General features: G+C 42.9%; 2 protein-coding genes across 2 annotated transcripts in view; one reads left to right on the top strand and one right to left on the bottom strand.

Annotated features, from left to right (window-relative positions):
* The window catches only part of LOC124656716, a 52,267-nt gene extending 32,954 nt beyond the window's left edge, over positions 1–19,313 (bottom strand). Inside the window, exons 1-2 of the mRNA XM_047195413.1 lie at positions 19,167–19,313; positions 18,913–19,062 (exon numbers count right to left, since the gene is read on the bottom strand). Of these exons, the coding sequence (XP_047051369.1) occupies positions 18,913–19,062; positions 19,167–19,313 (297 nt within the window). The remainder of the gene's footprint in view (positions 1–18,912; positions 19,063–19,166) is intronic.
* Positions 19,314–22,207: 2,894 nt separating this feature from the next.
* Positions 22,208–25,186, top strand: LOC124651979 (cucumber peeling cupredoxin-like). The gene is made up of 2 exons (XM_047190998.1): positions 22,208–22,442; positions 24,670–25,186. The coding sequence occupies exons 1-2, from the start codon at positions 22,208–22,210 to the stop codon at positions 25,143–25,145; spliced, it is 711 nt and encodes a 236-aa protein (XP_047046954.1). The 3' UTR covers positions 25,146–25,186.
* The last annotated feature ends 224 nt before the right edge of the window (positions 25,187–25,410 follow it).

Raw genomic sequence — 25,410 nt, 5'->3', positions numbered from 1 at the left:
AGAATATGAGAGCAATTGTAACAGTAACACAGCAGCAATAGCAGTAACACAGAGGCAATGGCACCAGAAAATAGTTGATACTACTTCCAATGACATATAGAACGAGTATATGATGATGAGAGATGGACCGGGGTTCCCAGCTATCTACACTAGTGGTAACTCTCCAATAACAAGTGACAAGTGTTGGGTGAACAAATTATAGTTGGGCAATTGATAGGATTGAAATAGCATTAAGACAGAACATCAAGATTATTAATCATGTAGGCATGTTTTCCATATATAGTTATACGTGCTCGCAATGAGAAACTTGCATAACATCTTTTGTCCTACCAGCCGGTGGCAGCGGGCCTCAAGGAATCCTGCGGCGATTAAGGTACTCCTTTTAATAGAGCACCGGAGCAAAGCATTAACACTTGGTAAAAACATGTGATCCTCATATCACAGCCTTCCCCTCCGGTTGTCCCAATTTCTGTCACTTTGGGGCCTCGGGTTCCGGACAGCAATATGTGCAAACAACTTGTAGATACAATCTAAGAAATAAGTATAGAGCTTAAATTTAAGATCATGCCACTCGTGCACTAGTGACAAGCATTAAACACAACAAGATTGCAGCAACAATAACTTCACAAACTTTATAGATAGACTAATCATAATGTAACAATCCATCGGATCCCAACAAACACAACACCGATTACATCAGATGAATCTCAATCATGTAAGGCAGCTCATGAGATCATTGTATTGAAGTACATGGGAGAGAGAGTACCAACTAGCTACTGCTAGAACCCGTAGTCCATGGGGGAACTACTCACGGAGCATGATGGAGGCGGTGGCGTCGATGGAGATGGCTTCCGGGGGCACTTCCCCGTCCCGACAGCGTGCCGGAACAGAGATTCTGTCCCCCGAATTGGAGTTTCGCGATGGCGGCGGCGCACCTGGAGTCTTTCTGGAGTTTCGTCAATTCGTCTCGCGTTTTTAGGTCGCAAGGGCTTATATAGGTGAAGAGGCGGCGCAGGAGGGGCACCAGGGCGCCCTTGATACGCGTACAGCACGCGTCCATTGGGAACCCCAAGTGGAAGGTGTGATGCGTACAACAGCAAGTTTCCCTCAGTAAGAAACCAAGGTTTATTGAACCAGTAGGAGTCAAGAAGCACGTGAAGGTTGATGGTGGCGGAGTGTAGTGCGGCGCAACACCAGGGATTCCGGCGCCAACGTGGAACCTGCACAACACAATCAAAGTACTTTGCCCCAATGTAACAGTGAGGTTGTCAATCTCACCGAGCTTGCTCGTAACAAAGGATTAGATGTATAGTGTGGATGATGATGTTTGCAAAGAACGGTAAGAACAAGTATTGCGATAGATTGTATTCGATGTAAAAGAATGGACCGGGGTCCACGAGTTCACTAGTGGTGTCTCTCCAATAAGAAATAGCATGTTGGGTGAACAAATTACAGTTGGGCAATTGACAAATAAAGAGGGCATAACAATGCACATACATATTATGATGAGTAGTGTGAAATTCAATTGGCCATTACGACAAAGTACATAGACTGCTATCCAGCAAGCATCTATGCCTAAAAAGTCCACCTTCAGGTTAGCATCCGCACCCCTTCCAGTATTAAGTTGCAAACAACAGACAATTGCATTAAGTATGGTGCGTAATGTAATCAACACAAATATCCTTAGACAAAGCATTGATGTTTTATCCCTAGTGGCAACAGCACATCCACAACCTTAGAACTTTCTGTCACTGTCCCAGATTAAATGGAGGCATGAACCCACTATCGAGCATAAATACTCCCTCTTGGAGTTACAAGTATCAACTTGGCTAGAGCCTCTACTAGCAACGGAGAGCATGCAAGATCATAAACAACACATAGATGATAGATTGATAATCAACATAACATAGTATTCCATATTCATTGGATCCCAACAAACGCAACATGTAGCATTACAAATAGATGATCTTGATCATGTTATGTAGCTCACAAGATCGAACAATGATAGCACATGAGGAGAAGACAACCATCTAGCTACTGCTATGGACCCATAGTCCAGGGGTGAACTACTCACACATCAATCCGGAGGCGATCATGGCGATGAAGATTCCTCCGGGAGATGATTCCCCTCTCCGGCAGGGTGCCAAAGGCGATCTCCTGAATCCCCCGAGATGGGATTGGCGGCGGTGGCGTCTCTGGAAGGTTTTCCGTATCGTGGCTCTCGGTACTGGGGTATTCTCGACGAAGGCTTTAAGTAGGCGGAAGGGTAGGTTTAGGGGTGATACGTCTCCGACGTATCGATAATTTCTTATGTTCCATGCCACAATATTGATGATATCTACATGTTTTATGCATACTTTATGTCATATTTATGCATTTTCTGGAACTAACCTATTAACAAGATGCCGAAGAGCCAATTCTTGTTTTCTCGCTGTTTTTGGTTTCGAAATCCTAGTAAGGAAATATGCTCGGAATTGGACGAAATCAACGCCCAGGGGCCTATTTTCACACGAAGCTTCCAGAAGACCGAAGAGTCAACGAAGTGGGGCCACGAGGTGGCCAGGAGGTAGGGCGGCGCGGCCCCACCCTTGGCCGCGCCGACCTGTCTCCTGGGCCCCTCGCGACGCCCCCTGACCTACCCTTCCGCCTACAAATAGCCTTCGTCGCGAAACCCCCAGTACCGAGAGCCACGATACGGAAAACCTTCCGGAGACGCCGCCGCCACCAATCCCATCTCGGGGATTCGGGAGATCGCCTCCGGCACCCTGCCGGAGAGGGGATTCATCTCCCGGAGGACTCTACGCCGCCATGGTCGCCTCCGGAGTGATGAGTGAGTAGTCTACCCCTAGACTATGGGTCCATATCAGTAGCTAGATGGTTGTCTTCTCCTCATTGTGCTTAATTGTCGGGTCTTGCGAGCTGCCGAACATGATCAAGATCATCTATCTGTAATGCTATATGTTGTGTTTGTTGGGATCCGATGAATAGATAATACCATGTTATGTTGATTATCAATTTATATCTATGTGTTGTTTATGATCTTGCATGCTCTCCGTTATTAGTAGAGGCTTTGGCCAAGTTTTTGCTAGTAACTCCAAGAGGGGGTATTTATGCTCGATAGTGGGTTCATGTCTCCGTGAATGCGGGAGTGACGAGAAACCTCTAAGGTTATGGATGTGCTTGTTGCCACTAGGGATAAAACATTGATGCTATGTCCGAGGATGTAGTTATTGATTACATTACGCGCAATACTTAATGCAATTGTCTCGTTGTTAGCAACTTAATACTGGAAGGGGTTCGGATGATAACTCGAAGGTGGACTTTTTAGGCATAGATGCATGCTTGGATAGCGGTCTATGTACTTTGTCGTAATGCCCAATTAAATCTCACTATACTCATCATAATATGTATGTGCATGGTCATGCCCTCTCTATTTGTCAATTGCCCAACTGTAATTTGTTCACCCAACATGCTTGTTTATCTTATGGGAGAGACACCTCTAGTGAACTGTGGACCCCGGTCCAATTCTCTATACTGAAATACAATCTATCGCAATACTTGTTCTACTTGTTTTCTGCAAACAATCATCTTCCACACTATACATCTAATCCTTTGTTACAGCAAGCCGGTGAGATTGACAACCTCGCTTGTTTCGTTGGGGCAAAGTACTTGGTTTGTGTTGTGCAGGTTCCACGTTGGCGCCGGAATCCCTGGTGTTGCGCCGCACTACATCTCGCCGCCATCAACCTTCACGTGCTTCTTGACTCCTACTGGTTCGATAAACCTTGGTTTCTTACTGAGGGAAACTTGCCGCTGTGCGCATCACACCTTCCTCTTGGGGTTCCCAATGGACGCGTGTCGAACGGAAAGACAATACGTCAACCACGCGCATCAAGCAAATTTCTGGCGCCGTTGCCGGGGAGATCAAGACACGCTGCAAGGGGAGTCTCCACATCGCAATCTCTTTACTTTGTTTTTGTCTTGCTTTATTTTATTTACTACTTTTTTTGCTGCAGTAAATCAATATACAAAAAAATTAGTTGCTAGTTTTACTTTATTTGCTATCTTGTTTGCTATATCAAAAACACAAAAAAAATTAGTTATTAGTTTTACTTTATTTACTGTCTTGCACTCTATATTAAAAATACAAAAAAATTTAGTTACTTTTGTTACCATGTCTAGCTCTGCACCTGTTAGTACTTCGCCTGAAGAATTAGTCTTCCCTTTTAAACAAGGGGATGAGGAGAGTTTTAAAGATGCTTGGTCTAGAATTTTTTACTTCTTACCGTAAAACTGAACCTCAAATGACTCTAAGTTTGCTCCTTAGTAATTTTTATTTTGGTCTTATGATTCGCTATAGATATGCTTTGGATGCTCTAGTGGGAGGAGATTTCCTTCATTGCAATGGGGATCAAGCTTTTAATGCCATAAAGAAGTTGGTTGCATCACATGATTCAGCTAATAACTTTGATTCAGCCCTTATTAGCATTTATAATAGATTAAACAATCTCGAGATAAGTACATCTCGCTTGGATGACAACTATCGCTATGTTCGTAACCATCTTGAACAAGTTTTAGTGAACTCTGAACCTTCATTATGGGATCCTACTGTTAAAATTGTTATCGGTGATAAAACTCTTCATGCCAATTGTGATATTATGTCTGAATTTTGCCTTATACTTAGTAGTATTTATGAATCCTTGAAACTTTGGGGAGTTGATGAAGGAGGAGAAGAAATAACTCTTATTGATAACTCTGTTATAATTCCTAAGGGAATAGCCGCAGGTGTGCATACAACCATTTTTGGAAGAACAATATCCATTGATTATCTTGTTATTGAATGTGTAGGAACAGGACAAATCACACTCGGAAGATCCCTGCTGAAACTATTGGGAGCAGTCATAGATATGGGAGAAGGCACCCTGAAATTCACCTCTACACCGGGGGGAAGACATATATTCCCTAAATCAAAGAAAAATAAAAAGAAAGGTAAGGGTAAAGCCCAAGGTAATGTTGATACACCATCTCTCGATAATACTTGATACACACTTTCTGCGCCTAGCTGAAAGGCGTTAAAAAAAAGCGCTTATGGGAGACAACCCATGTTTTTACTACAGTACCTTTGTTTTTATTTTGAGTCTTGGAAGTTGTTTACTACTGTAGCAACCTCTCCTTATCTTAGTTTAGTGTTTTGTTGTGCCAAGTAAAGTCGTTGATAGTAAGGTTCATACTAGATTTGGATTACTGCGCAGAAACATATTTCTTTGCTGTCACGAATCTGGGCAAAATTCTCTGTAGGTAACTCATAAAATTATGCCAATTTACGTGAGTAATCCTCAGATATGTACGCAACTTTCATTCAATTTGAGCATTTTCATTTGAGCAAGTTTGGTGCCTCAATAAAATTCGTCATTATGAACTGTTCTGTTTTGACAGATTCTGCCTTTTATTTCGCATTGCCTATTTTGCTATGCTTGATGGATTTTTCAATTCCATTGACTTTCAGTAGCTTTGTGCAATGTACAGAAGTGTTAAGAATGATTATGTCACCTCTGAACATGTATATTTTAATTGTGCACTAACCCTCTAATGAGTTGTTTTGAGTTTGGTGTGGAGGAAGTTTTCAAGGATCAAGAGAGGGAGATGATACAACATGATCAAGGAGAGTGAAAGCTCTAAGCTTGGGGATGCCCCGGTGGTTCACCCCTGCATATATCAAGAAGACTCAAGCGTCTAAGCTTGGGGATGCCCAAGGCATCCCCTTCTTCATCGACAACATTATCAGGTTCCTCCCCCGAAACTATATTTTTATTCCATCACATCTTATGTGCTTTGTTTGGAGCGTCGGTTTGTTTTGTTTTTTGTTTTGTTTGAATAAAATGGATCCTAGCATTCTTTGTGTGGGAGAGAGACACGCTCCGCTGTAGCATATGGACAAGTATGTCCTTAGGCTCTACTCATAATATTCATGGCGAAGTTTCTTCTTCGTTAAATTGTTATATGGTTGGAATTGGAAAATGATACATGTAGTAATTTGCTATAATGTCTTGGATAATGTGATACTTGGCAATTGTTGTGCTCATATTTAAGCTCTTGCATCATATACTTTGCACCTATTAATGAAGAAATACATAGAGCATGCTAAAATTTGGTTTGCATATTTGGTCTCTCTAAGGTCTAGATAATTTCTAGTATTGAGTTTGAACAACAAGGAAGACGGTGTAGAGTCTTATAATGTTTACAATATGTCTTTTATGTGAGTTTTGCTGCACCGGTTCATCCTTGTGTTTGTTTCAAATAGCCTTGCTAGCCTAAACCTTGTATCGAGAGGGAATACTTCTCATGCATCCAAAATACTTGAGCCAACCACTATGCCATTTGTGTCCAACATACCTACCTACTACATGGTATTTCTCCGCCATTCCAAAGTAAATTGCTTGAGTGCTACCTTTAAAATTTCTATCCTCTACCTTTACAATATATAGCTCACGGGACAAATAGCTTAAAAACTATTGTGGTATTGAATATGTACTTATGCACTTTATCTCTTATTAAGTTGCTTGTTGTACGATAACCATGTTCCTGGGGACGCCATCAACTACTCTTTGTTGAATATCATGTGAGTTGCTATGCATGTCCGTCTTGTCTGAAGTAAGGGAGATTTACCACCTTTATGGTTAGAGCGTGCATATTGTTAGAGAAGAACATTGGGCCGCTAACTAAAGCCATGATCCATGGTGGAAGTTTCAGTTTTGGACATATATCCTCAATCTCATATGAGAAAATTAATTGTTGCTACATGCTTATGCATAAAAGAGGAGTCCATTATCTGTTGTCTATGTTGTCCCGGTATGGATGTCTAAGTTGAGAATAATCAATAGCGAGAAATCCAATGCGAGCTTTCTCCTTAGACCTTTGTATAGGCGGCATAGAGGTACCCCTTTGTGACACTTGGTTAAAACATGTGCATTGCGATAATACTGGTAATCCAAGCTAATTAGGACAAGGTGCGGGCACTATTAGTATACTGTGCATGAGGCTTGCAACTTGTAAGATATAATTTACATAACACATATGCTTTATTACTACCGTTGACAAAATTGTTTCTTGTTTTCAAAATCAAAGCTCTAGCACAAATATAGCAATCGATGCTTTCCTCTTTGAAGGACCATTCTTTTACTTTTATTGTTGAGTCAGTTCACCTATCTCTCTCCACCTCAAGAATCAAACACTTGTGTGAACTGTGCATTGATTCCTACATACTTGCATATTGCACTTGTTATATTACTTTACATTGACAACTATCCATGAGATATACATGTTATAAGTTGAAAGGAACCGCTGAAACTTCATCTTCCTTTGTGTTGCTTCAATGCCTTTACTTTGAATTATTGCTTTATGAGTTAACTCTTATGCAAGACTTATTGATGCTTGTCTTGAAGTACTATTCATGAAAAGTCTTTGCTATATGATTCACTTGTTTACTCATGTCATATACATTGTTTTGATCGCTGCATTCATTACATATGCTTACAATAGTATGATCAAGGTTATGATGGCATGTCACTCCAGAAATTATCTTCGTTTATCGTTTACCTGCTCGGGACGAGCAGAAACTAAGCTTGGGGATGCTGATACGTCTCCGACGTATCGATAATTTCTTATGTTCCATGCTACATTATTGATGATATCTACATGTTTTATGCATACTTTATGTCATATTTATGCATTTTCCGGCACTAACCTATTAACAAGATGCCGAAGAGCCGATTCTGTCGTTTTATGCTGTTTTTGGTTTCAGAAATCCTAGTAAGGAAATATTCTCGGAATTGGACGAAATCAACGCCCGGGGCCTATTTTCACACGAAGCTTCCGGAAGACCGAAGAGTCAACGAAGTGGGGCCACGAGGTGGCCGGGAGGTAGGGCGGCGCGGCCCCACCCTTGGCCGCGCCGACCTGTCTCCCGGGCCCCTCGCAACGCCCCCGACCTACCCTTCCGCCTACAAATAGCCTTCGTCGCGAAACCCCCGATACCGAGAGCCACGATACGGAAAACCTTCCGGAGACGCCGCCGCCGCCAATCCCATCTCGGGGGATTCGGGAGATCGCCTCCGGCACCCTGCCGGAGAGGGGATTCATCTCCCGGAGGACTCTACGCCGCCATGGTCGCCTCCGGAGTGATGAGTGAGTAGTCTACCCCTGGACTATGGGTCCATAGCAGTAGCTAGATGGTTGTCTTCTCCTCATTGTGCTTAATTGTCGGGTCTTGTGAGCTGCCGAACATGATCAAGATCATCTATCTGTAATGCTATATGTTGTGTTTGTTGGGATCCGATGAATAGAGAATACCATGTTATGTTGATTATCAATTTATATCTATGTGTTGTTTATGATCTTGCATGCTCTCCGTTATTAGTAGAGGCTCTGGCCAAGTTTTTGCTAGTAACTCCAAGAGGGGTATTTATGCTCGATAGTGGGTTCATGTCTCTGTGAATGCAGGGAGTGACGAAACCTCTAAGGTTATGGATATGCTTGTTGCCACTAGGGATAAAACATTGATGCTATGTCCGAGGATGTAGTTATTGATTACATTACGCGCAATACTTAATGCAATTGTCATGTTGTTAGCAACTTAATGTCGGAAGGGGTTCGGATGATAACTCGATGGTGGACTTTTTAGGCATAGATGCATGCTTGGATAGCGGTCTATGTACTTTGTCGTAATGCCCAATTAAATCTCACTATACTCATCATAATATGTATGTGCATGGTCATGCCCTCTCTATTTGTCAATTGCCCAACTGTAATTTGTTCACCCAACATGCTTGTTTATCTTATGGGAGAGACACCTCTAGTGAGCTGTGGACCCCGGTCCAATTCTCTATACTTGAAATACAATCTACTGCAATACTTGTTCTCATTGTTTTCCGCAAACAATCATCTTCCACACTATACATCTAATCCTTTGTTACAGCAAGCCGGTGAGATTGACAACCTCGCTGTTTCGTTGGGGCAAAGTACTTGGTTTGTGTTGTGCGGGTTCCACGTTGGCACCGGAATCCCGGTGTTGCGCCGCACTACATCTCGCCGCCATCAACCTTCACGTGCTTCTTGACTCCTACTGGTTCGATAAACCTTGGTTTCTTACTGAGGGAAACTTGCCGCTGTGCGCATCACACCTTCCTCTTGGGGTTCCCAACGGACGCGTGTCGAACGGAAAGACAATACGTCAACCACGCGCATCAAGGGGCGACACGAGGGGGCCACACACTAGGGCGGCGCGGCCCCCCTAGGCCGCACGACCCTAGTGTGGCGGCGCCTCGTCGCCCCACTTCGTATTCCTTTCGGTCTTCTGGAAGCTTCGTGGAAAAATAAGACCCTGGGCGTTGATTTCATCCAATTCCGAGAATATTTCCTTTGTAGGATTTCTGAAACCAAAAACAGCAAAAAATAGCAACTGGCTCTTCGGCATCTCGTCAATAGGTTAGTGCCGGAAAATGCATAAATATGACATAAAGTGTGTATAAAACATGTGAGTATCATCATAAAAGTAGCATGGAACATAAGAAATTATAGATACGTTTGAGACGTATCAAGCATCCTCAAGCTTAGTTCCTACTCGTCCTCGAGTAGGTAAACGATAACAAAGATAATTTCTGAAGTGACATGCTATCATAATCTTGATCAATACTATTGTAAAGCACATGAGATGAATGCAGCGATTCGAAGCAATGGTAAAGACAATAAGTAAACAACTGAATCATATAGCAAAGACTTTTCATGAATAGTACTTTCAAGACAAGCATCAATAAGACTTGCATAAGAGTTAACTCATAAAGCAATGGATTCATAGCAGAAAGTTTTGAAGCAACACAAAGGAAGATATAAGTTTCAGCGGTTGCTTTCAACTTCAACATGTTTATCTCATGGATAATTGTCAACATAAAGCAATATAACAAGTGCAATAGGTAAACATGTAAGAATCAATGCACAGTTGACACAAGTGTTTGCTTTTAAGATAGAACGAAGTAGGTAAACTGACTCAACATAAAAGTAAAAGAAAGGCCCTTCGCACAGGGAAGCATGGATTACTATACTTGTGCTAGAGCTTTTATTTTGAAAACAAGAAACAATTTTGTCAACGGTAGTAATAAAGCATATGTGTTATGTATAGGACATCTTATAAGTTGCAAGCCTCATGCATAGAATACCAATAGTGCCCGCACCTTGTCCTAATTAGCTTGGATTTACATGGATTATCATTGCATAGCATATGTTTCAACCAAGTGTCACAAAGGGTACCTCTATGCCGCTTGTACAAAGGTCTAAGGAGAAAGTTCGCATTGGATTTCTCGCTTTTGATTATTCTCAACTTAGACATCCATACCGGGACAACATAGACAACAGATAATGGACTCCTCTTTAATGCATAAGCATTCAACAACAATTAATATTCTCATAAGAGATTGAGGATTGATTGTCCAAACTGAAACTTCCACCATGGATCATGGCTTTAATTAGCGGTCCAATGTTCTTCTCTAACAATATGCATACTCATGATAAATCACCCTTACTTCAGACAAGACGAACATGCATAGCAACTCACATGATATTCAACAAAGGTAATAGTTGATGGCGTCCCCAGAAACATGGTTACCGCTCAACAAGCAACTTATTAAGAAATAAGATACATAAGTACATATTCAATACCACAATAGTTTTTAAGCTATTTTCCCATGAGCTATATATTGCAAAGACAAAGAATGGAATTTTAAAGGTAGCACTCAAGTAATTTACTTTGGAATGGCAGAAAAATACCATGTAGTAGGTAGGTATGGTGGACACAAATGGCATAGTTTTTGGCTCAAGGATTTGGATGCACGAGAAGTATTCCCTCTCAATACAAGGCTTAGGCTAGCAAGGTTGTTTGAAGCAAACACATGTATGAACCGGTACAGCAAAACTTACATAAGAACATATTGCAAGCATTATAAGACTCTACATTGTCTTTCTTGTTGTTCAAACACCTCACCAGAAAATATCTAGACTCTAGAGAAACCAATCATGCAAACCAAATATCAACAAGCTCTACAGTATTTCTTCACTAATAGGTGCAAAGTATATGATGCAAAAGCTTAAACATGAGAACAACAATTGCCAAGTATCAAATTATTCAAGACATTATACCAATTACCACATTTAGCATTTTCCGTTTCCAACCCTATAACAATTAACGAAGCAGTTTCAACCTTCGCCATGAATATTTAAGAATAAAGGTAAGAACATATGTGTTCATATGCAATAGCGGAGCATGTCTCTCTCCCACACAATGAATGCTAGGATCCAATTTTATTCAAACAAAACAAAAATAAAAACAAACAGAAGCTCCAAGCAAAGCACATAAGATGTGACGGAATAAAAATATAGTTTCACTAGAGGTGACCTGATAATTTGTCGATGAAGAAGGGGATGCCTTGAGCATCCTCAAGCTTATGCTTGAGTGTTCTTGAAATATGCAGGGATGAACCACGAGGGCATCCCCAAGCTTAGAGCTTTCACTCTCCTTGATCATATTGTATCATCCTCCTCTCTTGACCCTTGAAAACTTCCTCCACACCAAACTCGAAACAAACTCATTAGAGGGTTAGTGCATAATCAAAAATTCACATGTTCAGAGGTGAAATAATCATTCTTAACACTTCTGGACATTGCACAAAGCTACTGAAAGTTAATGGAACAAAGAAATCCATCAAACATAGCAAAACAGGCAATGCGAAATAAAATGCAGAATCTGTCAAAACAGAACAGTCTGTAAAGACGAATTTTTCTGGGGCACTTAAATTGCTCAAAAGAAAATGCTCAAATTGAATGAAATTTGCGTACATATCCGAGGATCACTCATGTAAATTGGCAGAATTTTCTGAGTTACCTACAGAGAATACTACTCAAATTCGTGACAGCCAGAAATCTGTTTCTGCGCAGTAATCCAAATCTAGTATGAATCTTACTATCAAAGACTTTACTTGGCACAACAATGCAATAAAATAAAGATAAGGAGAGGTTGCTACAGTAGTAACAACTTCCAAGACTCAAATATAAAACAAAAGTGCAGAAGTAAAATCATGGGTTGTCTCCCATAAGCGCTTTTCTTTAACGCCTTTCAGCTAGGCACAGAAAGTGTGAATCAAGTGTTATCAAGAGATGAAACATTAACATTCTTACCAGGGGTGTTGGGAGTTTCCTCAACAATGCATTGTATCTGGTCTATGTAAGTTTCTCCTCTTCGTACGCTTTTAGGCTTGCTATTCTCATCAAACAAATTTTCAGGAACAAGCCAAGCATAGTTATTTTCTAGAGCTTCATGCATTCCTAGGAGCTTACTAGGTATCGGTACTTTAATCTCCCCACCATCATTAACATTATTAGTGTACCTTATTCTATCCATGTCAATCTTTTCAAGTGTTCTTTTAAAATCTGTGAACAAACCAAGCCTCTTATGCTTAATAAAAACTTTTCTAGCTTCTTTAGCTATATCTTCATATTCTCTAACAAGGACTTTTAAAACAAAATCTCTCTTTTCTCCCATCTCCATATCAGAAAGTTTAAGAAACATATGTTGTATTATGGGATTGAGATTAACAAATCTAGTTTCCAACATGTGTACTAAACAGGCAGAAGCACTTTCATAAGTAGGAGCAACTTTTAATAATGGTATATTTTCAAAATCTTCATCCATGCTAACATGGGTGAAATTTGTTTCTATATTATCTCTTCCAATGATAGACCCTTGTCCTACCGGTATATCTTTCAGAGTAAACTTAGGAGGAAACATGATGAAATAAATAAAGTAAATGCAAGTAACTAATTTTTGTGTGTTTTTAATATGGAGAACGCAAACAAGATAGTAAATAAAGTAAAACAAATAACTAATTTCTTTGTATTTTTGATATAGTGAGCAAACAAAGCAGTAAATAAAGTAAAGTAAAGCAAGACAAAAACAAAGTAAAGAGATTGGAAGTGGAGACTCCCCTTGCAGCGTGTCTTGATCTCCCCGGCAACGGCGCCAGAAATTTAGCTTGATACGCGTACATCACGCGTCCGTTGGGAACCCCAAGTGGAAGGTGTGATGCGTACAACAGCAAGTTTCCCTCAGTAAGAAACCAAGGTTTATCGAACCAGTAGGAGTCAAGAAGCACGTGAAGGTTGATGGTGGCGGAGTGTAGTGCGGCGCAACACCAGGGATTCTGGCACCAACGTGGAACCTGCACAACACAATCAAAGTATTTTGCCCCAACGTAACAGTGAGGTTGTCAATCTCACCGGCTTGCTGTAACAAAGGATTAGATGTATAGTATGGATTATGATGTTTGCAAAGCACAGTAAGAACAAGTATTGCAGTAGATTGTACTCGATGTAAAAGAATGGACCGGGGTCCACAGTTCACTAGTGGTGTCTCTCCAATAAGAAATAGCATGTTGGGTGAACAAATTACAGTTGGGCAATTGACAAATAAAGAGGGCATAACAATGCACATACATATTATGATGAGTAGTGTGAAATTCAATTGGGCATTACGACAAAGTACATAGACCGCTATCCGAGCATGCATCTATGCCTAAAAAGTCCACCTTCGGGTTAGCATCCGCACCCCTTCCAGTATTAAGTTGCAAACAACAGACAATTGCATTAAGTATGGTGCATAATGTAATCAACACAAATATCCTTAGACAAAGCATTGATGTTTTATCCCTAGTGGCAACATCATATCCACAACCTTAGAACTTTCTGTCACTGTCCCAGATTAAATGGAGGCATGAACCCACTATCGAGCATAAATACTCCCTCTTGGAGTTACAAGTATCAACTTGGCCGGAGCCTCTACTAGCAACGAAGAGCATGCAAGATCATAAACAACACATAGATGATAGATTGATAATCAACATAACATAGTATTCCATATTCATCGGATCCCAACAAATGCAACATGTAGCATTACAAATAGATGATCTTGATCATGTTAGGCAGCTCACAAGATCGAACAATGATAGCACATGAGGAGAAGACAACCATCTAGCTACTGCTATGGACCCATAGTCCAGGGGTGAACTACTCACACATCAATCCGGAGGCGATCATGGCGATGAAGAGTCCTCCGGGAGATGATTCCCCTCTCCGGCAGGGTGCCGGAGGCGATCTCCTGAATCACCCGAGATGGGATTGGCGGTGGCGGCGTCTCTGGAAGGTTTTCCGTATCGTGGCTCTCGGTACTGGGGTATTCTCGACGAAGGCTTTAAGTAGGCGGAATGGTAGGTTTAGGGGCGACACGAGGGGGCCACACACTAGGGCGGCGCGGGCCCTCCCTAGGCCGCGCGTCCCTAGTGTGGCGGCGCCTCCTCGCCCCACTTCGTATTCCTTTCGGTCTTCTGGAAGCTTCGTGGAAAAATAAGACCCTGTGCGTTGATTTCGTCCAATTCCGGGAATATTTCCTTTGTAGGATTTCTGAAACCAAAAACAGCAGAAAACAGCAACTGGCTCTTCGGCATCTCGTCAATAAGTTAGTGCCGGAAAATGCATAAATATGACATAAAGTGTGTATAAAACATGTGAGTATCATCATAAAAGTAGCATGGAACATAAGAAATTATAGATACGTTTGAGACGTATCAGCCCTCCCCACCTGGTGGCGCGGCCAGGCCTAGGACCGCGCCCAGGTGTGGTGTGGTGGCCCCCTGGCCCGCCTCCGACTCCCCTTCGGTGTTCTGGAGCCTTCCGGGAAAAATAACATATTTGGTCTTTGTTTCGTCGAATTCCGAGAATATTGCCCGAACAGCCTTTCTGGAACCAAAAACAACAGAAAACAGGAACTGGCACTGTGGCATCTTGTTAATAGGTTAGTTCCGTAAAACGCATAAAAATATTATAAAGTGTGAGCAAAACATGTAGGTATTGCCATAAAACAAGCATGAAACATCAGAAATTATAGATACGTTGGAGACGTATCAGTGGAAGATTTATTCTCTCCAGTGCATGCCTCGTCATGTTTCCGATGTTTTCTATGGGGCTATTTCTCTTGCATGATGAGATTCGTGCGAGATTCGATGCCCACATATAGAAGTTTTACTGGGAAGGCTCAGGCCCGAAACGCAAGTATCACCTCGTTAACTGGCCAATGATATGCAGACTTAAGGAAATAGGGGGCCTTGGATTTCTCAATACAAAGAAAATGAACATGGCTCTCCTTCTCAAGTGGGTGTGGAGGCTCTACCAAGACGAAGACAACTGGGCCAAGATTATTCGCGCAAAGTACGCTGATGCCTCTGACCTGTTTGCGGGTACTGGTCAAGGGAGCTCCCAATTTTGAAAAAAAATCTTCACAAGGTTAAACACCTTTTTAAAGTTAGGGCTAAGCATGAGGTAAGGGATGGAGCACATACCAATTTTTGGCTGGACTGGTGGCTGGGTAGTGATGGCGTGTAACTCACACGTTCGTTGGGAACCCCAAGAGGAAGGTATGATGCGCACAGCAGCAAGTTTTCCCTCAGAAAGAAACCAAGGTTTATCGAACCAGGAGGAGCCAAGAAGCACGTTGAAGGTTGATGGCGGCGGGATGTAGTGCGGCGCAACACCAGGGATTCCGGCGCCAACGTGGAACCTGCACAACACAACCAAAGTACTTTGCCCCAACGAAACAGTGAGGTTGTCAATCTCACCGGCTTGCTGTAACAAAGGATTAACCGTATTGTGTGGAAGATGATTGTTTGCGAGAAAACGAGTAGAACAGTATTGCGGTAGATTGTATTTCGGTATAGAGAATTGGACCGGGGTCCACAGTTCACTAGAGGTGTCTCTCCCATAAGATAAACGGCATGTTGGGTGAACAAATTACGGTTGGGCAATTGACAAATAAAGAGGGCATGACCATGCACATACATATTATGATGAGTATAGTGAGATTTAATTGGGCATTACGACAAAGTACATAGACCGCCATCCGAGCATGCATCTATGCCTAAAAAGTCCACCTTCGAGGTTATCATCCGAACCCCCTCCGGTATTAAGTTGCTAACAACGAGACAATTGCATTAAGTATTGCGCGTAATGTAATCAGTAACTACATCCTTGAACATAGCACCAATGTTTTATCCCTAGTGGCAACGACACATCCACAACCTTAGAACTTTTCGTCACTTGTCCCGGATATCAATGGAGGCATGAACCCACTATCGAGCATAAATACTCCCTCTTGGAGTTACAAGCATCTACTTGGCCGAGCATCTACTAGTAACGGAGAGCATGCAAGATCATAAACAACACATAGACATAACTTTGATAATCAACATAACAAGTATTCTCTATTCATCGGATCCCAACAAACGCAACATATAGAATTACGAGATAGATGATCTTGATCATGTTAGGCAGCTCACAAGATCCGACAATTAAGCACAATGGGGAGAAGACAACCATCTAGCTACTGCTATGGACCCATAGTCCAGGGGTAGACTACTCACTCATCACTCCGGAGGCGACCATGGCGGCGTAGAGTCCTCCGGGAGATGAATCCCCTCTCCGGCAGGGTGCCGGAGGCGATCTCCTGAATCCCCCGAGATGGGATCGGCGGCGGCGGCGTCTCTGGAAGGTTTTCCGTATCGTGGCTCTCGGTACTGGGGGTTTCGCGACAGAGGCTTTAAGTAGGCGGAAGGGAAGGTCAGGAGGCGGCACGAGGGCCCCACACTACAGGTCGGCGCGGCCAAGGGGCAGGCCGCGCCGCCCTAGGGTGTGGGCGCCTCGTGGCCCCACTTCGTCTCCTCTTCGGTCTTCCGGAAGCTTCGTGGCAAAATAGTACCTCGGGCGTTGATTTCGTCCAATTCCGAGAATATTTCGTTACTAGGATTTCGAAACCAAAAACAGCAGAAAACGACAAGCGGCACTTCGGCATCTTGTTAATAGGTTAGTTCCAGAAAATGCACGAATATGACATAAAGTGTGCATAAAACATGTAGATAACATCAATAATGTGGCATGGAACATAAGAAATTATCGATACGTCGGAGACGTATCAGGTAGCGCCCCCCTCAAGGACACCTCCCCCCTCTTTGTTGTTTGTGACAACCATTCGCTTTCGGTGGCCAACACTTAGCGTAACTCAGAATTGGAGACCTTCTTTCGTCGCTCCCTAGACCAGTAGGGCATGTTCCAGTGGCGGGATTTGTTGGATGTTGTCAACAATGTGGAGCTTTGTCCTGGGCGTGATAAGGTTTCCTAGCATTTGGAATCTTCGAGCAGATTCTCTCTCAAGTCAATGTACTCTAAACTTTCACATGGCGCGAAGGTAGCTCAATTTGAAGACATGTGGGAAACAAAAGTTCCTCTGAAGATTAAAATCTTCTCTTGGCATCTAGCGCTTGACAAGTTCCATTAGAGCCAGCAGACCGTCATCTGTCACGGCCCTTCGAATGGTGCTTGCACCCTCTGTGGGGTGTTAGAGGATGCGAACCACATTTGCTTTTCATGTTCCATTGCTTAGTTTTCTTGATCCGTGATGCGTCAGCTATTTGGGTGTAATTGACGTCCTGCCAATTTTGTTCAATTTCGTGCCATTTTGTGCGGTTTCACGGGCTATAATCGGCGGATTTTTTTGGGTCTTTTTCCTTGCACAATCTTGGGTGTTATGGAAAACACACAACAAACTTAGGGCATGTACTATGCTGGAGAAGGCAGCCCTCCCTTGTGCCTTCCACGTAAGCAAGAGAAGGCAAAACAAACATCTGCTACAACGCATTGTTGCTTAGAGTTATCTCTAACGCTTTAAATGCTAGCAAAAAATCAGGGATCAACAATAAACAGTATATGTGCGGACTATGGTGTGTTTCATGAGTGTGCAAATCGTATGTGTTGTCCACCAAATACAAACGGATCAAGATGTTGAATATATTATGACTGGAATAACTCCACAGTTGAAATACATGAGAAAAATGCGGTCGATCAACAAGTCATGGCAAAGATGAATTTATTCATGTTGCGACTCTTATATGATCTCTTGGTATGTGCCTTCTTGGTCCACTACGACGACGAGATGATTCTGCACTTCGTTCTTCAAGCTTGGCCTTCAACTTCCCTGCAATCTTCCGACCAATCGAATCTAGAAACTCTTGCTCTGCCAAGAAATCTTCTAGTGTGTACACAATAGCTGGGTCTACATCATCAGCTGCATCAAAATCATCGGAGGAGCTGTCGCCTGATTGAGACATAGCCTATGTAGATTGCAAACATAAGTTGTGTTTTGGGCGTGTAAGATCTATTCGGGGGTGGGTTTCATGTATATATATATAGCATATCCGACGTGAAAAGCAAGGATACATGCGAGTTGAAAAATCGGACTTGAAGTCCTTGACATACACGGCACACTAGTAGCCCAAGTTCCGAGATAAATACAACTCGTGAAACACAGTTCAGATCCAAAACAACTCAAAATAAGACTTTCCTTGAGACACGTGCACGTATTGCCAATTTGAAACAATGAAAACTCTATCAATTTCCTTGAGACACACACATACTCCAAGTTTGAAACCAAAACATGTACTGTATAATATTAAGAAAGGCAACAGAAACCTCATACAGTATAATAATTCCTGTGCGTTCAATTTATACTCTAAGACGAACACGAATATAAAAACCATGCGTAAATCATTTGAAACTTGTGGAGACACACGACAGGTAGTTCGGCACCAACAGTTGCGCCGAAGTTTCCGGCGGACATGAAGTCAAGAGCCAGCACTACAAAACACAATATTTATGCAAACTCAGCAGCTAGTACATGACGTTAATCTATATAGCCTTATTGGTATTAATGCTTACCTTTCAACTTTGATGAGTTTTCCCCCATAATGTTTCCCGCATTAATGAAATTGCCTTCAAATGCTCAGCTTTCATATCATCAGGCATCCCGCTAGTGTCATGTGTGAGGAGCTTAGTGTATTGCTCTAGCATTTTGGCTTTTGTCTTTGCCTCCTTGTTCTCCTTTGCTGCCTCTAGGGCGAGCCGTGATGCCTCAACTTTATCCTGTGAAATACGTTTTTGTACTTCTAGCATCTGCAGGTGCGATTTTTGCTAGCTTCTTCCCGAGCTTCAATATACCTATCAAGCTCTTCCATATCCTTTGACACCTGCTTATTCTTTCCTTTGCCATCTCTTTCAGCTTTAGCCTTTTTGACCCCCATAGAAGGACGTGGAATGTCATCAGTTTCTATAGCAGATAACTTAACCCCCACATCTCCCAGATCAGCCACATCACGTTTCTTTGATCCGTGCATTTCTGCATTGTAAGCGTGCCACTTCGGAAATTTTTTACATGCCTCCCAAGTATCCTTATGCGAAACGGCCCATGGTCCTTTTCATACTTCCTTTGGACCTTTGTCATCAAATCAGCTTCACTCTGTCCACTAGAATATACCCGACTTATCTCTATATAAACAAGCATGGAAATCATTTACAATTTTGTTTACTTTATGCCAACGGCTCATGCATTGCTTCATTTGCCTTTTTCGAGTGGTGTCGGACGTGTTGCTATTGTACTCAGCAGTCCACGACATCCCAATACTGATCATTCTTCTTGTAGTTTCCACTCGATAGCATCATTTGAGTTACTCAGCCAAGCACTCATCTACATTGGAGAATAAAACCTTTGTTAATCTTGGACATATGCATAGGGCCGGCCATATTTAGTAAGGAATGCAAGAAATTTAGAAACTCACCAATCTTTCATCCTCCTTTGTTGTCCATGTCATTCGTTTTTTATTGCTAGGTTCTCCATCATCACCATCTTCAAGATTAATACTCCTAGAATGTGCACGCTTATTCGATGCTTTCTTTTGGGTCTTTTGGTACCGGATGGATGTGCTGCTACTAATGGAGTGTGTTGTGCGGAACTACCAACAAAATTGTAGTTTTGTGGCATATCTGGATGGCTAGGAATTTGATGTGGAAAAGGGAAACTAGCAGGAGTTTGTAAAAGATTCACATAACCTTCTGGTGGATGAACATCATTTACCCTAGACAGGACAAACATTGAAATGTTAAAATAATACATGATAACACTATGAGAGAGAAAAAACTAGTTCAGCATTGATTAACAATTTATTACCAAGCACTATCTTTACTTAAATATAAATAGTTAGGGGAAGATAGCTATTTACCTAGAAAAATAACTATATGGTTTGGTTAGAAAGTTAGGATTCTACGCGTAGGTGTGAAAGTACTCGTAATTTATAGCTTTCCAATACTTACGAATCTACATATAATTTTGTATTCGCTTCACACTATAATTAGAGGGGAGGAGCTTCGGGGTCAATTGTTGATGAATCCCAGCAAAATGAATGTGCAATTCTCCGAGCAGATCATCAATAACCGTACTGAAGGCTTTTAAAATTGTACATTAACTAGAGGTCTGAAGCAAAGACAACTATGTGGAAGATACCTGTACATAGACTAAGAAAATTCGATGCTTCCTATCATTTTGCTCTGTAATACGAATCTAGTATTTTCTAATCCTCCGGCCGAGCAACCCATCCCATCTAATAAAGCTTACAAATTCGAGAGTGCAGATTGCAGCATATTGATTCACTTAGATATAAAATTAGGACCACCGAGCATCATCGGATCAACCGGATAATAAAGATGAAGAGAAGATCCATTCGAGAGAAGTACAAGGAGAAGGGCCTGACTTACCAATCCGTTGGAGAAACAAGATTGGGGTCACTAGCGGCCGCCCCGCCCCACCAAACTTTGGAGGCGGCCGAGTCAGATCCGGCATAGTCCGGCCGTGTGGGAGGAAACACGGGCACTGGGGGTGGAGAAGTGTATCCACGAATGTGCAGAGACGAAGGTGCTTCATTCCGAGCTTGCTGCCTGTGAGACATGGCCGGAGAAGTGGTGGCTCAGATGGATTTCCGTTGCTGATGGTAGTGGCGGCGGTAGGGTTTGGTTTCTCGTTCCTCGATTGGGTGTGGATATATGCCATCGAGAGAGGAGGATTCGGCGCTGGGAGAACAAGAATTTGGCGCGCCAAGCAAAAATAATTCGCGCCAGATGACGAAATTAGCTTTCGGAGCAGGGGATTTGGAAAGCGCGAGGATAGGAGAGGGCAAGACGTACAACACGAAAGTATGCCTTCTCCTTCTTAGCAAGAGATGATCTCTTACGGAAGGGAAGGCTCGCGCGATTTTACGTTCTCTCTCTGCTCCATGTCACGAAACGTCCTACGTGTCATGGTTAAGAGAAGGCTGACATCAGAGCGTTGTACATGCCCTTAGTACTAAGAGGATTATTAACCACCCCACTGACATTAATATATAAAACTGTCATTTTCTTGCAGTTTTGGACTCTCAAATTTAAGGCAAAGGAAAAGGAGGAACTAAGCTGAATGGCACGCAAGCTAAGTGAGGCCATGATGCCAACAATCACAGTCCTAGTGTTTCCCCCTCCTGCTTTGTGCTGCTCGGAGCTTCGGTCTGTTAGTGGGGAGGCCGACCCCTGTATCATCTTGGGGGAGACTCGTATAGGATCAGCTCATTAGGTGAGATCATAGGATCATTTCTTAAAAATCATACTTACAAAATGCAAGAAAATCGGGAAAAAGTTTACAACATACCTATAGTCTGTATTTACAACTCCAAAATTTTTTAGCTCAAAACTCTATCTACATTTAGAGAAACAAAAAAGACAAATTCTGTTGTGAATAGGGTCAATCTTGGGTGAATAGTGTATCACAATATTCACTCCCAAACTTATCTTTTTCGATCTCTGAATGTAGATGGAATTTGAAGTAGCAATTTTTGTGTGTTGCATATATAGCACGGATGTGTGTTGTCACTTTTTTAAAGAATATTTGAACATGATTCTTGTATTAAAAAAAACGATCTCACAGATTCTATCTAAATCAGATCCTACCCAAGTTGTCCCCGTATCATCTTATGCGTATAGCGTGTTGTCGTTCTGTAAACCTTGCAAACCTCTAGCTTTATTAATTTAAAGTTGGACATTATATGTATTTTATATCTAAAAAACAGTGCACATGACAACAATTGTCCAGCCCATGTAGAAAACCACCCATCACTCGGCACACTGAAGTTCAGATTTGTCTCCGAACAGCTAAACACTAGCCAAAAGCTCCACTGGCCGGCCACAAGTCATAGCTAGCTCAAGCTCCATGGCGCTACTTCTACGAGCGGCCGCGGTAGCCGCCACCGCCGCTGCCGTGATGGGCATGCTGGCAAGCCCGGCTGCCGCACAGGGCGCGCCGTCCCCGTCGCCGGATCCGTCGTACAGGAATCACACGGTTGGGGGCGCCGACGGCTGGTTCTTCAACGCGACGAGCAACTCCACGTCAGGCAACTACTCCTCTTGGGCTGCCACCGAGACGTTCTACCTCGGCGACTACCTCAGTACGTTCAAGCTAATTCTTGTTGCTTCGTGTCTACAGTTCTCTTTATGTGGCTTGAAATGTGCTTTGAGAAATTAGTGTTCTCGTGCATTATGCGAAGAAAAATGGGAGCTGTAACCCCAGTCCCCAGATGCCATGAAATAGTTTAGAAAAATCGTCGTATATGATGAGACGTACCACTATCTAGATGTTTTACTTGAGAAAAGTGGAGGAAAACATATTCGAGCAAAGGCAATTCTTTCAGAATATGTTATGAACCAGCGGCCAGAGGCCAACTCTGAGAATTCTGAACTTAGATCCAGATCTAGCTATGCAGGAAACTTCCGAGCTTCATGCTCAAAGCACCAAGGCAAATTAGAATCTTTCTGTAGGGGATCACGTGTGCTGTCTGATATTCAATATCACAAGTCAACACTGTGGATAAAGTAATTATCCTCATTCTAGTCTGCTAATATTTTTTTTGACAGGTTAGTGGAACGATTTTTTTTTCTTGCGAAAGTGGAGATATATTAATCAAACAGCCTAGTGGAACGAAATTTTTTTTTTTTGACAGACTACTGGAACGATTTTGTATGTCAATTAGTCAAATATTTCTTTCCGGAGTAAGAGCATTCCCTGAAACATTTTAAAACCGCGTTCCAGATGTTCTAAATCATTATTGGACGGGACTACCCGGCGGCGCCGCACGGATAGCCCCCCTGTGCGACGGATGGAACTAAATAGACGTGCGCGCATAAAAGAACTGCGAGATAGCCTGGCTCCTAGTCACGTCTGGACGTTGTTGGAATTAAATATGAGCCTCCTCAGTAGCTACAAGCCTACAACCTACATTACAATAGTCAATACCAACTGAAAAAAGTTGTACGATCTGAAGAACACTTCCCCTTGCTCGCTAAAAATATGAGAGTTGCTACTTCCAGTATTAATTAGGCCTAGTTGCCAGATTACTAGAACTACGTAGTAGCAATACTACTTTCGTTGCCAGATTAATTAGACCTAGTTGCCAGGATCAAGACATAATCCGAATTAGGCTTTACCTGCCAGATTAATTAAACTTAATTGCACGTTAGTTAATCCTAGTTACCAGGTTAAATAATTTTAATTACAAGCTTAGTCAAACCTAATTGCCACATTTAATTGCTACTAATTATCTGGTTCAGTTGGTGCTAATTGCCAGGTTCGATTGGTAGTTTGGTACTACTGTAACCACGGATCCGCTTTAGATTAAGCTCACATGAAGAAATCCCAAAAATTCAAGAGCACAGCAGATCTAAAACGTAGGGGAAGAGGAAAACTCAGAAAGTCAACTAGCACAGCTGCTCACAGGCCACAGGACTCCTCATCGCCCTTGACGCGGGCAGCCTCCCCGCGCACAAGAGGGCAGCCTCCTCGCGCTCGACGGGCGGCGGGAGCCTCCTCGCGCTCGACGACGACTGGATCCCGGCTGCAAGCTCGCCGGTGCTTTCCTGCTGCGTGCTCGTCGGCGGCCGCCTCACCTCTCTGGACGCGTCCTCTGGCGCTCGTCGGCGGCGGCGGACTCCCCGCTGTTCCATGCTCGGCGGCCTCCCCCGATGCATCGAGCTCTGCGGCGGAGGCGGCCTTCCCGATTCTTCGTGCCTGCGCGGCGGCGACGTTGCTAGCGCAGCTGCTTCCGGTCCCTTGGTTTCACAGAGTGATAATGTGTGGTGGAGGAGCTCCTGTGATGGGATAAGATACAAGTGGGGCTGACGTGGTAAGATGTGATCGGTCCCTCTAAGGGATCGATGCTTTTTTTAAACCGTCGCACGGAATGCTAACGATGCGGCGCTTACGTATAGATTTCCCCATCATTATTTCCTCCATTTCCAGATATAGCACATTTTGCAGTTCAATTTAACCGCGAAATTGCCATATACTACATCTGGATTTAATTTATTGACGCCCCACATCTAAAGTGCATGCATGAATAGATACCCCTCCGCGTCGATTAAATCCGACCGGAGGGAGTATTTAGGAACAGAGGTACTCCAGTACTATTTATTTTCCAGCATGGTAGTGATTTTTACTCAGAAACTCAACGTGTAATGTTAGAATAATTAGGTGACCATTCACTTCAAGTATCACCTACTTTAATCATTGTTAACTGATTAATGCAGTGGTCTACTCCTAATGATTTGCATCAAACATCTGAGAAGTTATGCCAAAACCAAATTCAACTGACCATCTCCCTGCTTCTTCCTACCTACCAGTATTCCAGACGAACGACAACTCGTCGGTGGTGCTCACCACCAACGCAACCACCTACACTCTGTGCGACCCCAGCGAGGACGACGGGCTGGAGACCTACATATACAGCGGCGGCGGAGGCGGTGGGGGCGGTACCGAGGAGACCAAGGCCATCGCCGCCCCTCTACTCTACGAAGGCACCAACTACTTCTTCTCCGAAGCCGACGGCGGCGCACAGTGCCAACAGGGCATGCGCTTCGAGATCAAGGTAGCCTACGGCCGCGGCTTGCCGCCCGACCTCGCGCATCCGCCGCCGCCGCCCATGGAACGTGTCCTTGCGCCGCCTCCTGCTGGGTCGGTCTTATCGCAAGGGTTGGACGGCGCCGGCGCTGGTGATGACACTGATGTCAAGAACGCTGGCTGTAGAGCGATTGGTGCGGGTACTCGTTTCTTGGAGGCTGTTGCTGCGGTCACTTTAGCATTTTTTGTTGCTCTCTAAACGAATAGGGTCACGCTGTCAGTAAGGCAAGAATTATAGCACTGTTATCTGAATTCTGAAAAAAACGGTATTCGAATACTCATGTAGGTATTTCTGTTAGAGCGGTTCTTTTTCTTCTATTCTCTGCATCCTAAAATAAGTGATTCAATTTTGTTTCGGTAAGAATTCTAGAAGCAATTTTATGTGAAGATATATCCGTATCGAGACAAAGCTGAATCAATTATTTTAAAACGGAGAGTAGAAAATATGTCTTTCTATGTTATAT

The sequence above is a fragment of the Lolium rigidum genome, chromosome 5 (genome assembly GCF_022539505.1).
Source record: "Lolium rigidum isolate FL_2022 chromosome 5, APGP_CSIRO_Lrig_0.1, whole genome shotgun sequence".
NCBI classification, from domain to species: domain Eukaryota; kingdom Viridiplantae; phylum Streptophyta; class Magnoliopsida; order Poales; family Poaceae; genus Lolium; species Lolium rigidum.
This window is presented reverse-complemented; position numbering and strand designations above follow the sequence as displayed.

Excerpts from the sequence above, each read along its gene's own strand:
- LOC124651979 (XM_047190998.1), top strand. The coding sequence starts at position 22,208 with ATGGCGCTACTTCTACGAGCGGCCGCGGTAGCCGCCACCGCCGCTGCC. Across the intron at positions 22,443-24,669 it reads CTACCTCGGCGACTACCTCA|TATTCCAGACGAACGACAAC; the intron begins GTACGTTCAAGC and ends CCTACCTACCAG.